Source organism: Triturus cristatus, chromosome 9 (assembly GCF_964204655.1).
Source record: "Triturus cristatus chromosome 9, aTriCri1.1, whole genome shotgun sequence".
NCBI lineage: Eukaryota > Metazoa > Chordata > Amphibia > Caudata > Salamandridae > Triturus > Triturus cristatus.
In genome coordinates this window covers 6,159,843-6,176,019 of record NC_140592.1, presented here as the reverse complement: position 1 = coordinate 6,176,019, position 16,177 = coordinate 6,159,843, and the positions used below count along the sequence as shown (strand labels likewise).

General features: G+C 42.8%; 1 protein-coding gene across 9 annotated transcripts in view; it reads right to left on the bottom strand.

Annotated features, from left to right (window-relative positions):
• PBRM1 (polybromo 1) overlaps positions 1-16,177 on the bottom strand; it is a 552,328-nt gene that overhangs the window by 213,279 nt on the left and 322,872 nt on the right. For all 9 annotated transcript variants that reach the window (XM_085624202.1, XM_085624197.1, XM_085624200.1 and 6 more), the window contains exons 22-23: positions 11,307-11,464; positions 9,824-10,007 (exon numbers count right to left, since the gene is read on the bottom strand). In XM_085624202.1, coding sequence (XP_085480328.1) covers positions 9,824-10,007; positions 11,307-11,464 — 342 coding nt within the window. The remainder of the gene's footprint in view (positions 1-9,823; positions 10,008-11,306; positions 11,465-16,177) is intronic.

Genomic DNA, 16,177 nt, shown 5'->3' with positions numbered 1-16,177 from the left:
AATCGTACCAACTGTGAAAACGCAATTACTTACCTGTTTTAGATAGATGCCCCAGTACTGAGCCTAGGAGCCCAGCACTGGATTACAAAAGTAACAAGAACATACTTTACCCGTAACTTGCATTTTCTCCCATAGGAAACCATTGACTGTTTTTCTGTGAAATTTCTTCTGTGTCGATTTTGCAAACTTATAAATATTCCTTAAAAATCGCCTGCGCAACATAAACGCAGTTTCTCAACTGCTTACAGGTGGTACACTAGTGCTGGATCAAGGATCCAACAATGACCTAGAAAAAGTAACCATAACCCCACTTACCTGCTAAGGGAATTTCCTTACATCTAATAACATTGGTAATTTGATTAGAAAAAGTTTCTAAGTGTCAACTTTTAAAACAGCAAAGTATTGCTTAAAAATCACAACAGCAACTAAAACGAATTCACTCACTTGTTCCCAAGAACTGTCCCAGGACTGAATCTAGGATCCAGTCCTGGAGTTAGAAAAGTAATCCTGAAAGTAATCTATTGCAAATAACTTAAAATTCCCATTGAGCTCAATGTATTATTGCGTTTGAAATTGTGTTGCCTATTGCAACAACCTGCAACTATTGCCTACAAAAGTCAATTGCATATTGCAAAAGTATTTAACTAAAGTATCTCATTCTGAGAAAGTATATTTTGATACCTATTGTTGGTTCTAAAATAAAACCATATATTTTTTATATAAACCATTGGCCTAGAGTTCAGTTCTTGAGTGTGTGAGACCATTTGCTGACTGAGTGTGTACAACAAATGCTTTACACTGTCCTCTGATACTGCCTTACTGCTCGTCCAAGCTACCACTTTAGAGAGTAAGGTTATATCTAACTTGAACCTCTGCCAAACCTCTGGGGACTGTGGACTCCGCACACACTGTACCTATTTGGGAACAGTATATACAGAGCCGCTTTCTCACAGGGAATGCTCCCTTTCTATAAACTGTTGGACCCATAGGTCTGAAGTGATGGCCTTTCAGGCCTATAGAAAGGAGGATACCCTGACTCCCACCCGCTGCTCGTGCTCCGATGAGAGCAAACTAGAGCTGCTTCCCCAGTAGTGCAAAGGAGAAGAGACGATAAGGGGATGCGGAGACCCTCGCTCACCTGAACATCGGCCCCTGTAATGTCAATCAGGGGATTTCGGCGCTGCGCTGTTGTGATTGGGCAGACTGCCACTGGCAAAAGTTAAAGCCTCTTGGAAAGCCACAAAAGTGACAAAACGGTCTATAATCTCTCCATGGCCGTTGTCAGTACAGACGTAGAGACCAGGCTGTAGCTCCACAGGCATTGAAGCTTTCAAATGCTGAATCAGCTTTGTCACAGAACAAACATGTGCAGTGAAATGGGAGGTCTACGAGAGTGGCCTACACGTCCATGGAAAATCCAACCATGACAGCACACAGGACCTTGTAGCCTGAGCCACTCAGTTGGCAGTATCAAGGCTCGACTCGACTATATGCAGTGGAGGTTCCTGCCCGTCCTTCCTAAGCAGGAACCACCACCCAACTCATGAAGACACTTCAGACAATACAGAACTTAGCAGCCAGACTCGTTCTCAACCTGCCCAAACAGACCCACATCACCCACTGCCCAGTCCAGAACTGATGCAAATTGAAGATGCTGGCACATGCCTACAAATCCCTCCACAACCAAAGACCAGCATACATAAACCACTGCCTGAACTTCCACCAACCTTCCAGAGACCTTCGCTCCACCTCCTTCGCCCGACACCAACACATCCACCAAAGCCACAGTGGAGGTGTTTCCTTCTCCCACCTCGCTACCAAGCCCTGGAACAACCTCCACCTCCGGACATCCCCCTGTCTGGAGGAACTCAGGAAGAGACTCAAGACCTGGCTTTTCGACAGAGCCCGGTAACCAAGCGCCTGGATACCCTTGCGGGTGAAGAGCTGAGATATACAAATACAAATTGATTGATTGCAAATTAATGCTCTCTGAAAAATGGGCTTTGAGATCATCAGAGACATGGGGGACAACCAGTTGGGCCATGTGTAGGCTTTCCTGTTTTCAGTTTCTATTTTTGGTATATTCTGGTGGGGTTTTTTCAGTGTTTTCAAGTGATTTCAATACCTTAAAAAAACAGTGGTTATCAGTGGTTACAAATTTTTGTGCCATTAAAAACTACAGAAACAGTGTTTTTCCGGTGTTTATGGAACTTTTTGCTTTTATTATTGCTTGCTTTCTGCACTGATAGTGCATGGTATATAGACAGTGTATGTACAGTGTAAAGGAGGTCCAAATCCATTTTTACAAACCGAACTTATCATAGTACACCATACAATACTACTTCACTGAGTCTTTGGTCATGCACGCTCGCTCTTTCCTTCCCATGTAAACTTGTATCTGTGAAAAGGCCTCTCAACATTAGCACTTCAGACAGGCAACCCCAAATTAGCCAATATACAATTTTCTAACTCTGGCCACTGACATAGCTTTCCATGCCAATACTGGTGCACCTGAAGATTATGATTCTCTGCGACAGGTTCTGCAACATATGTGTTGAACTGGGTGCATATGCCCTCAGAGTTATTGAAGCGGTCAAAAATGAGGCAGCACTTTTAAAACTCCAAAGAAAATTTCCCTTTACAGAAGGGATCTATAACTTGTGCAGAGTACCACAGTGAGGCGTCATTGACTTCAAATGCCATGTTTGGTGAAGGGCTATTTCTCATACATTGTAAAATAAAAGTTCGTGAATTGCTCCTCTACATTTCTTTGCTTATCAAGTGGCAAGCACTCTAACATGGAAGATGTTGCAGTGTCAAACTCACTAAAAGTGTCGCCCAGCCTACTCTCTAGGAGATGTTTCACATCTACACCAATTATGCTGGACACTTGGTAGACAAGGGTGTTTTCAAACTCTAGATGTTTTATTATGTCCACTACAGCAGTCGTTCTTCCCTGTAAAAATCTAAGAATGCAGTAGAGTGTACTTTTTTTCAAATCCCTATCAACATGTGATCAAAGATCCTCACATGTCTTGCCTTTGGCATCATTGCTCAGCAAAAGTTCTGTAAACAGTTGTCACATGGATAATGTAGCATTCATGGCCTCTGCGACTGAGAACCACCAGCTAAGTGACACAGTTGGGATGACTCTTTCTTTGATTCCACACAAAGCACAAAATGAGAAATATTTGCATTTTAGTGTCCATGCATAACAAAACAGTGCACCAGAATGGACTAAAAAGTCAATAGCATTCTTCATTAACTCTGAAGATTGCAAAGATCTTTTCAGCATACCATCTAACAAGTGGCAAGGATCTCTTACAGGGAAGCACTTCAGCTGAGGTATCGATTGTGACAGGTCATCACACAACCTTTTCATATACGTAGTTAAATCGTTGCAAATACAAACAAAATCACTCCAATCTTTGTTGAACTTGGTAAGATTTATTTGCAGCAGCATTCCAAGTGATACTAGGTTCCATGGTTTCCAAAAGTCTGGTGTCATGTTTTCACCAGTATCCCAGATGCTTTGTGACTGCACTCTTTTCACATATACCTGCCACTATACCTTCCATTGAATGTTTAAAGCCTTGGGTGTTTGGCAATTCACCTACTATCAATACTGACTCACCAGAAAAGGGGGCTGATGTATCAAGGGTTTTTACCCATTCTCTGTGGGTAAATGTGATGGTACATATTGGTAAAGATTCTTATAAAACCTAAATGTTTCCTACCAGTGAAAGACTCAAATGTAGCCAAAAAATCAAATATGATTTTGATATTTCCTGATTTTCTACAGTTTATAAAATAAATAAACACCTAAAACATGCTACTAGCCCCTGTATCTTTAGACCAAAGACCACAAAACTGAAAAAAAGAAGAAGAAACAATATTTTAGAGACATCCCTAAACAACAAAACTCAACAGAATAATGTTAGCCCAGTCTTTCTTACTGCTACCTAATATAACAAAGTTACATTGTATTGGCCCCTTCAGGAAGGAATGAAAATTACTATTTCACTCTCCTTTTCCTTTCTTTGAATGGAATTTAGTTTGTGGTTGTGCAGGGGTTTTTTCAGTGTTTATATGTTTACACTGGTGAGGGCTATTTCCCTTCCGGTGGGGTTTTATCAGTTATTATAGGTTTAAACCTAAAACCGGACAGCCTAGCCATGTGCCACAGCGCACATGCATATCTTGCCAAAGGATGAGTAGTATTTAAGGAATTCAACACCACAATGCTTGCAGAAAAAGCTCTCTCGCCACAAGCCTTCAGGAGTTTAGATTCCCCGTCTCAAGGAGTAGTAGGGAAAGTTTCCGACATCTGAACCAAAGAGCAAGAGGCTCGACTCACCAAGCTCTCAAAAAAGGATGTGCAGGAAAGGGGTTCCCTGTGGCAGGATGATAACGTCTTGCCACCACTCTTCTCCGTTCAGGGGCAAAAGTGGGCTTTTGCCATGCTGACTGCACTGGTTCTACCAGGCCTCGATGAAAGGCGGCAGCTCCTCAGAGGATGGAGGAGAAGGCTATAAATCTCAGTGAGCACACTCGTCCTAGACGTTATTTAGATCGGGGATAAACTAGAACCCCAGCGCTTGCCTCACCATAGAAAAGAAGGACGTTACCTCAAGAGGAGCTCGTTGGGAACTCCATCCCCACCTCAGGTGAGGTAACAAGACCACTGGCCGAAGTGAGGCAAGCAAACTCAGCAGCTGGGTCACGAGGGAGCTGGTTCAAGGCTCTCCTGTCCCTTTTTTTTTTTTTTTTAACTTATTTTTATTGCCATTTTTACATTAGACACATTGTACATCATATAGATCTTTCAGATAGCTGTAACAGATTGTACATTCAATAGTGGTACACATCAACTGCATATATCAGTGATACGTCATCGGAGAACTTAACCCACGTACAGACTTGATATGAGGTGTATACCCCGTTGTCTCAGGTTCCAGATATGGCACAGAAACTAGGGTAAAACAAAGGCCTAAACTAGGGGGGGGGGGGCATGAATAGGCACAACCAATGACATCGGCGAGGGTTTGTAGCGTCGTAGGGGTAAGGCACCTCTGTGCAAGGCTCTCCTGTCCCTTAAGGATCTAGAGGATCAGATTCCGACCCAAACGGATTAGAGACTAAGAGTCACATGCATCAAAGGGTTTTGCCCATTCTGTGTCCCCCATCGAGTCCCCCGGCCCCCCACACAGGGGTGCCCTGGCTCTGAATCTGCAGGATCCGGCAGTTGCTTCACTAGATTCGAAGTAGGTGGGGGCCTCTGCGTTGGCAGCCTTGGAGTGTGGCCCCATTTGCAGCACCAGGGGCTGCATCGCATACCTCTGAGCCAGCAAGAACAGAGGAGCCTGGTCAGGGCCCGAGGCGAGGGCGCCCAATAATGCCAGAGTTGCCTGAAAGTACATGTACATAGGCATACTGTATCGTCTCACTGAGCCCGAAGGCTCCATTGAGGGGGGTCTAAATCGAAAACTGGAATTGGTGGAGTTTGTAAGGTATAGGCGCCCAAAGGAAAATCACATATTAATATGTCCTTGATTAAGTAAATGACGGTGCTATAAGGTGAGAAGTACCACCCTTCTTCCCAGAATCATGGGCCTAGACCCAGTCAAAACAAAAAGCAATCCCTAGCACTCGTACTGGTAATATATGTTTTTAGAAATATTACGTGTTTTCACAAAAAACAATTTCAAACACATTGACAAAAGAATGAGTTAGTCTTTCTTCATTCTTCTAGTTCGTTGTTTATTGGTTTCTATTCTTCATAGTATTTCCAGTCAGCCAACACGTGTTTCGTCGCCACAAGGGAATGTAGTCCCGCGACTTTTTCAAGGCTCTTTCTTGCTTGAATAATATTTTTCTAAGGCCAGCTTCTCCAGGTATCTTGAAATCCCGAGTACTCGGGATTTCAAGATACCTGGAGAAGCTGGCGTCACGTTCGTCTATGTGTACTACACAATACATATTGAATGGGAAACCACTTGTTTCGATAGCAGTTTATTTTGCTGCCTAGTGACGCCACCATCACTGACACCATTTGGCGGTTTGCAATTATCACCGCCTTAGAAAAATATTATTCAAGCAAGAAAGAGCCTTGAAAAAGTCGCGGGACTACATTCCCTTGTGGCGACGAAACACGTGTTGGCTGACTGGAAATACTATGAAGAATAGAAACCAATAAACAACGAACTAGAAGAATGAAGAAAGACTAACTCATTCTTTTGTCAATGTGTTTGAAATTGTTTTTTGTGAAAACACGTAATATTTCTAAAAACATATATTACCAGTGCTAGGGATTGCTTTCCATTGAGGGGGGCGCAGCCCTGGAGAAGATCCTGAACATGGTGTTAAAGGCAGCTGGGTCTAACCCTGGGAAGTCAGGATACAATGGAATAGATGCTCGATGCTGTCCTGGCTTGGCCAATCCTGTTGGAGGCTCTGGGACAGCGCAGGAGCTGAACCTGCTGGAGGCGCAGGTTCACAAGGTATCAGAGGAACCACCTCAAGAGGATGAAGATCCTGTAAGGTTGACGTGCTTGGAAGTGCCTGGGTGTCTTACCTCTGTGCTTCTTCTGCTGCTCCCTCTGGCTCGAGGAGTGAGAATTTGGTGATCTTGAACGGGCTCAGGAACGTCTCTTACCTAGGTTGCTTTCCCAAGCCTGCGCCATTAAAAGTTTTGCCTCCCTCTCCTTAACTGCCTTGGGTTGCATACGGAGGCAAAACTCATATGACTGGCACCACAGGCAAATCGGGTGAGGGTTGGTGATGGACATCTGTCCTTCTCCATGCGTACAGGACTTGGGGCCATATACATATGCAAGAAAGCATCTGGAACTCTTACAATGCAAGAAGCCATCAATCCCAGAAGTTACATGATTGTTGTATTGTGTAGTACTGCAACATTCTCATGGTCACAGGATGTGACGTCTGGTCGAGGAGAAGCAGCTTCTGAAATGCATTGTATTGTGTAGTATTGCAACATTATCATGGTCACAGGATGTGACATCATCATGCTCATTATTGGGGTAGGCTTTGCACTGTTACTGTTTTCGGTTGACTTTCAGAAGATGTATGATTTTTTGACATTCTCTAGAAGGCCTAATTTGTGGGGGAAAGCAGCTGTGTGTCAATTGTGAGCAAGGCACTGCTGTCGGATGTTATTGCTTTTTTAGACCGGTCGCCCAGGTACGGAAAGACAAATTGCATTGAGGCCAAGGTGTGCTGCAACCATTGCCAGACACTTCATGAACACCTATGGGGCCGTTGTAACCCCAACAGGAAACACGTTTGATATGGGTTATAGATTTTTGTCAGGAATACGGTCCGGCAATAGACTTGCTAGACCTGGTACTAAGAACATTGTCAATGTGCCAACCTCCAACAGAAAGCCAAGTGTAACTGCAACCACCCTGCAACCCACTGAGCAATATCAGAGTGAGATGTGTTTCAGGTAAGGATCAATCCTGTGAGATGTCACAGGAATAATTAGTGGAATTCAAACCCCTTTTCATATATGGTAAGACACTCAAGAATACCAGGAAACCACAAATACATTCAAAAACCCATCCTGATGCACACAGTATGAACAGTGACTATTGTGTAAATAAATAATATGGTAGCAACAAAGTTCACTAAGTGTGAATAGTGAATAGTATTGTAACATACTGGTGCAATCCAAGCGTTTTTATGCCCATGTTTACCATCCACCCGTCTCCTTGGCTAACTAAAATAATCTTAGCACCAAAGAAAAGGGATTAAATCGAGTTTCAAAGATGGGCCGCACCCGCATACCTCGTATGAACAATAGAGCCAAAATTGAATATTCAGCATCAGGTACTCTCGTCTGCATCAGCGGGCAGATCAGACACCGAGAGAAGGCTAAATGCGGCTCCCGTTAGCCTTCAGAAAAGGAAGGTGGCTCTGGGACGAAGTACATCTCTCTCTCACACACTCGGTTCTTTACTTTTAAAACATATCCGATCACAGTTGAACCTTTTAGAATAAACCGTTAGCAGAAAAGGTCTTCGAACCCTTTCATGTACTTGCATACTGGAGAACCTTGCTCTTTGTTTAAAAACAACAGAAAGAAGCAGAAAAAGAATGAACACAGCATTACCTGAACAAATACCGCACAGCGAAGCACTTTGAAGCAGCAGAAATACCACCTGCATGATTTTACCAAAACCCCAATTTTTAAAAAAAATTTATTAACACAGCAAGTACTTAAATGTGGAAAATGAAAACAAAAGGTTGCTAGATCACAGAAAGAACAAAACTCAAGGCAGTGTTAGAAGACTACAGGGAAGGCCAGTAAAAGAATCGAAAACTGGAGCCGAAGCACAGCACTTCATCAGAATCCCTTCATCATCATTAGAGGCAAGTTTAAGAACGGTCTCCCAATGACGTCCACGGGTTGGATATGTGAGAATTGCAGCAGAAAGTGTTTGCAATTATGAAAAACTTAAGGTTGGTGACTGACATTTATCTAGGAGTAACTGAACAACAAATGCGTTTTTGAGAGCATGTTCAACATACCCTTCACTGTGCCACGGTGGTCCTGTTAGGTTTGCTTCATTTTAAGTAACTGCTATGGTGGCCGTCAGTACTACCGTTTTTGAAAGTGTATTTGGCCAAAGATCGAACAGACTTTGGATTATGGAATTGTAGCCTTAGCTCCTGAGGCTATCTACATTTTTCAAACGTTTGAATGTTGGCACTTGCCAGGCGTATGAATTACTATCTAGAATTTAGGGTGAAGCTACTTGTCTTGAATTCAGGATGGTGGGGCCGCAAGAATGGACTTTCTAATAATGCTGGGAAAAGACACAAATGCTAGTTTATGGACACAGTGTTCAAATGATACATGTTTAAAATCAATAACACCTCAGACACCAAATGGAAAAAAGTATTTATTATGATATAGCTGGTAATTGAATAACTACTGAAAAAAGACTAGTTAGGCAACCGACTCAGGATAAACCCTTCTTGGGGAACCATATACAGACCGTAAGAATACTCATTCATGTTTAAAAAGTTACGCTTAGATTTGCAGTTGGCAATTATTTGCTTAATGCTGCGAGACCTACATTATATCAGCACCAGTTACTAACGAGGCTGGGGTTTATAAAGAACATTCTAATCTGACAGGGAGTAGCGTGTTTCATGGTCCTGAACCCCACTATCGTGTCCATCCCAGGATATCATGCCGCTCTGTACTTACTGACAGGAGAGAAACCTTAAGCCTGTGATTAGTAGGGCTGATATGCAGCCAGTGAGTCCGCTTCTGATTATCTTTGGTTTTACACTCCAAGAGCTGAATTAGCAGCAGCTAATTTATTTTTATTTTTTTAACTATTCATAAGTTACAAAACCGTATCTTCGTTGTCTTTAAGTAGTGTGGCTGTCAACGTTTTCACAACAAAATGTGGTGCATGTAGTTTGTATTGTGTTAAACTGCAAATGTTTATAAGGGTAATAAAGTCTAATAAATTATTATTTAAATGTGATATCTCCAAGCTTTGTATGTTTACATACCAAAGTACTTTAGCACCCTAATATTCCAGATGGTGAAAGGAATGTGCTCACAAACTCACAGTAACACTTCAGTGAGAAGGGATTTAAATGTAGCTGGCAGTGTGCAGCGGGATTCTAAAGGGGCTTATTCCATTATACGAAATTCAAATGCTCACTCTGCGTGAAGTCTGTAAAATAAAAGGCGAAGACGACCATTGCAAACATCATCACTGGTTTTCATTTAAATGGCCATAAAGGTCACTTTCACAGACCCGCACAAGAACGCTTCTCTTACCTGAAGTAATAGATTTCATCATCCACCACTTTTGACGACAACGAGAACCTCTTCAGCCCTTTGAATTTCTTCATCTGTTTGTCGCTCTCATTGTAACGACTCTCGCAGAGCAGAACGTCGTTCTCGTCTATCTCGGTCGGCCGGCAGGATAAGAAGTCCTTGAAGGATAAAACTGCACACTTTCCTGGGAGAAATAGATGACGTTTAAATAGACTGTTGAAGTGGACCTCAGAATTACACAAGACGGCTTCTAAAATGCTCTCTAGAGGTCACATGCAGAGGTTCTCCTGATTGGAGTAGAGGTGACAACAACCAATCACAGATTCCGCTTAATGGCAGGTGACAGATGAAGGCTAAAGACTCTTACTCCACCTTTGCAGAGTCAGAAAATGATGGTCAAACTGGGTCTGTGGGAGTTTTAAAGACACTTCTTATTTTTAGCTTTTCTATTTTAGCAAACAAATTCCCATTCTTGTGGATCCATCTTTTTATAAAAACAGATGGGAACAAGCATCGCATTCTTCATGGAGTACTCACTCCTGCCTGCCTTTCGCAAGCGACAACAATCAAGTTCTTTATGTGGTTCAATCTGCGATGCATAAAGTTATTCATGAATGCGTATAGGACGCAAGTGATCACGCATGTGCTATTCAAGCGACCAGCGTAAGAACAAAAATAAGACTCATGAACGAAGTACAACACTCGTTCATAACAGCAATCACTACCAATGAACACCTACAGCACTTGCTAAGCACTGTCAATTAGTAACCACAGAAATGGTCGTCACCTCCTGCGGATGCCTGGGGACACAGGCCCGGTCCACAGACTACCTCACCTCAGGAAAATCATGAAAAAAACTCATGTGGAACAGCTGAATCAGTGTGGACAAAATCCCTAACCCTACTGCACGCCTTTCACTGCTCATCGAGCAACCACCATCACATTATACCCCTCCTCAAGAAACCATCCACTGAGCTGACCCAGCCAAACCTTTCACCTACAGACCCCTCTCCCTCCTACCAAACCGGGCAAAGATCTTAGAGAAACTAACCAACAGAAGCCTCGCCGACCACCACCTCCTCGATGCCACGCAGTCTGTATTCAGGCTCAACCGCAGCACAGAAACAGCACTCATCGCCGCACAGAAAAACATCCGCATGATCACTGACAGAGGAGACACGTCAGCCTCTGTCAAGAATCAAGGGCATGAAGTTTTCCTTGACGTATACTGTAACAAACAGCCTATGTAAAATGCTCTGGGTGTAATTCGGGCTTTATGAAACTGCTATAAAACTAAATATGGTGCTCAGACATGCTGGTTCTTTAGTAGGATCAATTGTTCAAATGCATTCCTAAGATGGCGCTCATCCGATAGGTCTCGTGCAGAGGAGACCACACAGTGTTTGAGGAGTGATTGAAACAAGTTAAATTAAGGTACAAAAGACATGGGTTCTACAGAGGATTCAATGCTTCACCGGCATACCTAAAATACAGCTCATCGGACACGTCTCTTCCAGATTACTGAGAAACATTTCCTTCTTGTAGAACATTCGTGTCGGCTCGTGCTCAGTTTCTTCCGGGTGTATAAAGATCGGGCCATAGAAGTACGCTGCTCCATCTCGGACCCACATCTTCTCAATTCTAGCAGAACAATCAAAGGTTTAACGATGGAAGACAGGGCGCACATCAAACAAGGCTCAGTGCAGCTCACTTTCTGATGGGCTTGTGGTGCAAAACTATGTCAGAAGATATTAGGGTTTCAAGCAGGAGATGAACTCAAAGGTGAAATTACAAAAACAGCAAAGAATGAATAGCCGCCATCAAATTCAGATACCTTCCCACAATATCCTGACAATACGCAGCTAGCCATCTTCCCCCACTATTGTCTGGGGTTTGTCAATCAATGCTTTGCGATCAGGCAAGCTATTTTAGAGATAATTTATGAGAGTCAAGATACACAGACTCGCAGAAAGACACTACCTAACTGAGTAGTTGAGTTGTTCATTGTTGTAGGAAGCTGCTCTTTATATGGTGGGACAGATTGAGGCACACTGTAAAGAGTCCAGATAAACCCCCGTTGGTTTACCGAGGCACGAATGAGAACCCAAATGCTCTCTTGTGGTCGTGTGGGCGGGCAGTTAGGCCCATCAGAGGGTAGTGTTAAGCCTTTATTCGCATACACAAAGGCAGTAAGTGAGACGCACTCAAAGAAATCTGACACCAATATATAAAAATAACACCGATTTTATAAGAATTTAGATATCTAGATCATCAGAGTTGGGTAAGTACTTTTCCAGTTATTAATTTTTATAGGTCTCAAGAGTTCAGAAATTGCTTTAAGCTTGAAGCGGTAATGGTATCCTATGGGGAAAAAGCATTCTGTATTCTGCACTTAGCGACTTACAGGACTCTACTCCTGGACTTAAGATGCGTATGCGGCAAGGTCCAAGGCAACACCAATAGGTCATGTCGGGCAGCACCGGGGCGGCCGGGTGCAGAGGAGTATTTCAGCATTGGGTGCTCTGTTCACTTCAATAGGGTATGGTCCAGTCGAAAAGAGTCTGCAAGCTCAGACTGGGGGCCAGTCCGGGAGAACACACATGGGGGCTCAATCCTTGAGATGCTCGGGAACGTAGGGAACCCATTGGTCCACTTCACCTCAGGCTGCATGGCTCGGGTGCAGTGGTGTCTTCAGGCATCAGGTCCATGCTGCAGGAGACACTCGCGGTTGAGGCGGCCTGAACAAAGAGGCTGCAGGTGGCAAACCAAAGGCTGGGCTCAGCCTTTGAGGGTCACAGGACCCCATTGGCACAGTCATCTCCCTCAGACTCACACTGTGGAGGGCTGGTGCAGCGGTACTTTGAGGTGTCCGGTGGCGGGTGTCAAAGGCTCACTCTTTGTTTCTGCAGAAAGGACAGCGGGGCCTCTCTAGGTGTGGATCTCATGGTTACTGGACTCCTTCAACATGCAGAATAGTTTCACTCTGCATTGGTGCCCAGGCTGGACACAATAAGCCTTGGCTGCGGCAAGGGGTCCAGTACTTAAATAATGTATTTAGGGGTGTTACAGGGAGTGTGAGGTATCAGTCAATTGGCTACCTATGTTTAGGGTGACAACAGCCTCTATGACCACTTCCTCTGGGCAGTGGGCATAACCTTGGCTCAGAGGACCTAATTCCACCAAAAACCAAGATAGTGGAATTTTCCTAGTCGTGTGCACTCCAGGTAGGCCACCGTAGGCGGGTGGTAGTATCCTGAGAGTGAACCCACCTCCTGCCTAGCTAATATTCCCGCTTGTCCTAGTGCCAAGTGCACCCTGGGCAGGAGCTGGCATTTCTCGTGTTTGCATCTCAAAGGCAGGGGAGACCTTTGAAGCCTAATGTCTTGATATGCCGATTAAAGGTCCCCCTGCTTGGAGGAGGCAACACCACCTGCTGCAGAGCAGGCATTGTTTCCGACCTCGGAGAGCACGGGCTCTCACCTCCAGGGGTCAGAAACGAGTCTGTGGAGGCAGGCTGGACAGGACCAGACAGCCAATTCACTATAGGCCAGAAGGTTTTCAGGGGCAGCTCCAAGGTGCCCTCTGGGTGCAAGTATTAATCACTGGAATCAGTGTGGGTTTATTAGCACGAGATGTTTGATACTAAGCACCATAGGTTTCAGTGAAGCCATGTTGTAGCTGGGAAGCCAGTGTTAACCAGGGCACAGTATGTACCTTAAGATGGCTTCCCTGTTCACTTTTAATGTCAGTAATTGAACGGGCAGCACTGGGGCATCTGCTCGTGCAGATATGTCCTCACTTGTAATATAATGCACTCTGCCTTAGAATGTGAGGACTGCTGTAGGGGTGACTTACACATATTACATGCAGTGTTAGGGGATACATTTTCCTTTCTTAGAGCGCCTTGTCACGCAGTCTGTATAAGTTTGGTGCTGGGTCCCTTGGCGTGTCACAAGATGTGCTGCAGCTCTTAGGGGCCCTCTTTAGTATCTATGCCCATGTACCAGGGGCACCACTTACTAGGGACTTACAGAGGTGCTAAAGGCCTGGTCGCTTGGGATCAAATGACCAGTTATCTTGTTTTAGGGAAAGAGCACTGGGGACCTGGCTAGCAGGAACCTGCTGCACGCTGCATCAAATACCATAGGGAAGCGTTACCGCATAAAGGCGCATTGAAATGAACATTTTATTTACCTGTACGAATCCCGAAGTTCTTGGTGTTGAAATTTATATAAAAATGTGCTATTTTTCAAAATTGGTCTCAGATTTATTCCGGAGTGTGTGTGTGTCTCCTTTAATGGCTCTGCGTATAACAAATGCCTAACACTACCCTCTGATCAGCCTAACCTGCTTGCCACACACTACCACAAAAGAGAGCATTTGGGTTGGTTACTTGTGCATTTGTAAACCAATAAGGGTCGCCTGGACTCGCTACACATTTTACCTTGTTTTGGTCTCCTCTATAGAGAGGCAGCTTAGTACAACAGTGAACACAGATGAGTCCCAATAATATGTGACTTAAGCAACAGTACCAATACACACATTATTACCACAGTGGAAAGGTCAAATTCAAGTATATCATCAAAGAATAGGAAAATAGAGATAAGGCAACCACTTTGCTACTTCCGAGATTGCATGAAATCATTACTTTACACGGGTAGCACCACTCTCCTCCCATTGCACACTCTCTTCACTGAGGTTGTACCTGCTGCGCATATGTAACCTGTGAATCCTGGTTTTGGTTAAATAAAGTTTGTAAAATCCAGCACACGAGAAACTGCCATGGTGTTAATCGTACATGAAGATGTGTAGAATACATACATACATATATACACACTGTGAAATTTCTTCTAAGTGTCGATTTCTGCAAACTTCAAATATTCTTTAAAAATCGTACAAACTGTGAAAACGTAATTACTTACCTGTTTTAGATAGAGGTCCCAGTACTGAGTCTAGGCACCCAGTACTGGATTACAAAAGTAACGAGAACATACTTTACCTGCAACTTGAATTTTCTTCCATAGGCAAACATTGACTGTTTTTCTATGAAATTTCTTCTAAGTGTCAACTTTTAAAATAGCAAAATATGGCCTAAAATCATAACAGTAACTAAGTCGACTTTGATCACTTGTTTCTAAGAACTTTCCCAGGACTGAATCTAGGATCCAGTCCTGGAATCACAAAAGTAATCCTGAAAGTAATCTATTGCAAATAACTTAAAACTTCCATTGAACTCAATGCATTATTGTGTTTAAAATTGTGTTGCCCCTTGCAACAACCTGTAACTTTCTACAAAAGCAAATTGCATACTGCAAAAGTATTTACCTAAAGCATCTCATTCTGAGAAAGTATATTTTAATACCTATTGTTGGTTCTAAAATAAAACAAACATTTTTGTTTTATATAAACCATTGGTCTAGAGTTCAGTACTTGAGTGTGTGAGACCATTTGCTGACTGAGTGTGTACAACAAATGCTTTACACTGTCCTCTGATACTGCCTTACTGCTCGAACAAGCTACCACTTTAGAGAGTAAGGTTATATCTAACTTTAACCTCTGCCAAACCTCTCGGGACTGTGGACTCTGTACCTATTTGGGAACAGTATATACAGAGCCACTTTCTCACACACACACATATATATGTATCTTTATACATGTGTAAATATATGTGTGTGTGTATATATATATATTTCACTGAAAAAAACATAGGTTTTAGGGGTGTCATAGTTAGCTGGAGATTTCTCTCGTACAAAACTATTGAAATTCCTCCGATATAGTTAGTTGTACTAACAACATCTCGCGCGCCTGCAATCCACTGCTGATGATGTCACATATTACATCATTCATGACACGTCAGTGACATCACTGATGACATCTCAAATGACATCAATTTCAATGAATTTCTAAGGTTTTTTAAATGCTAATTCCCAACTATCTCAGGCCTGAAACCTATGGTTATTTCAGTGAATTTCAAAGGTTTTTTAAATGCTAATTCCCAACTATATCAAGCCTGAAACCTATGGTTTTTTCAGTGAATTTCAAAGGTTTTTTAAATGCTAATTCCTAACTATATCAGGCCTGAAACCTATGGTTTTTTCATTGAATTTCAAAGGTTTTGTAAATGACAATTTTTAATGTTTCAATTGTTATGCTGATTTTTTTTATACTGATTTACTACATTTTTTAAACTATTTATTTTTAGATATTTTATTTTTTTTAATTACATTATAATTACATTATACATTACAATACAAAATATACTTTCTCAGAATGAATTACTTTAGTTTAAATACTTTGCAAATAGGCAATAGAATTTTAAGTACAGTAGTTACAGTTGTTGCAATGGGCAACACA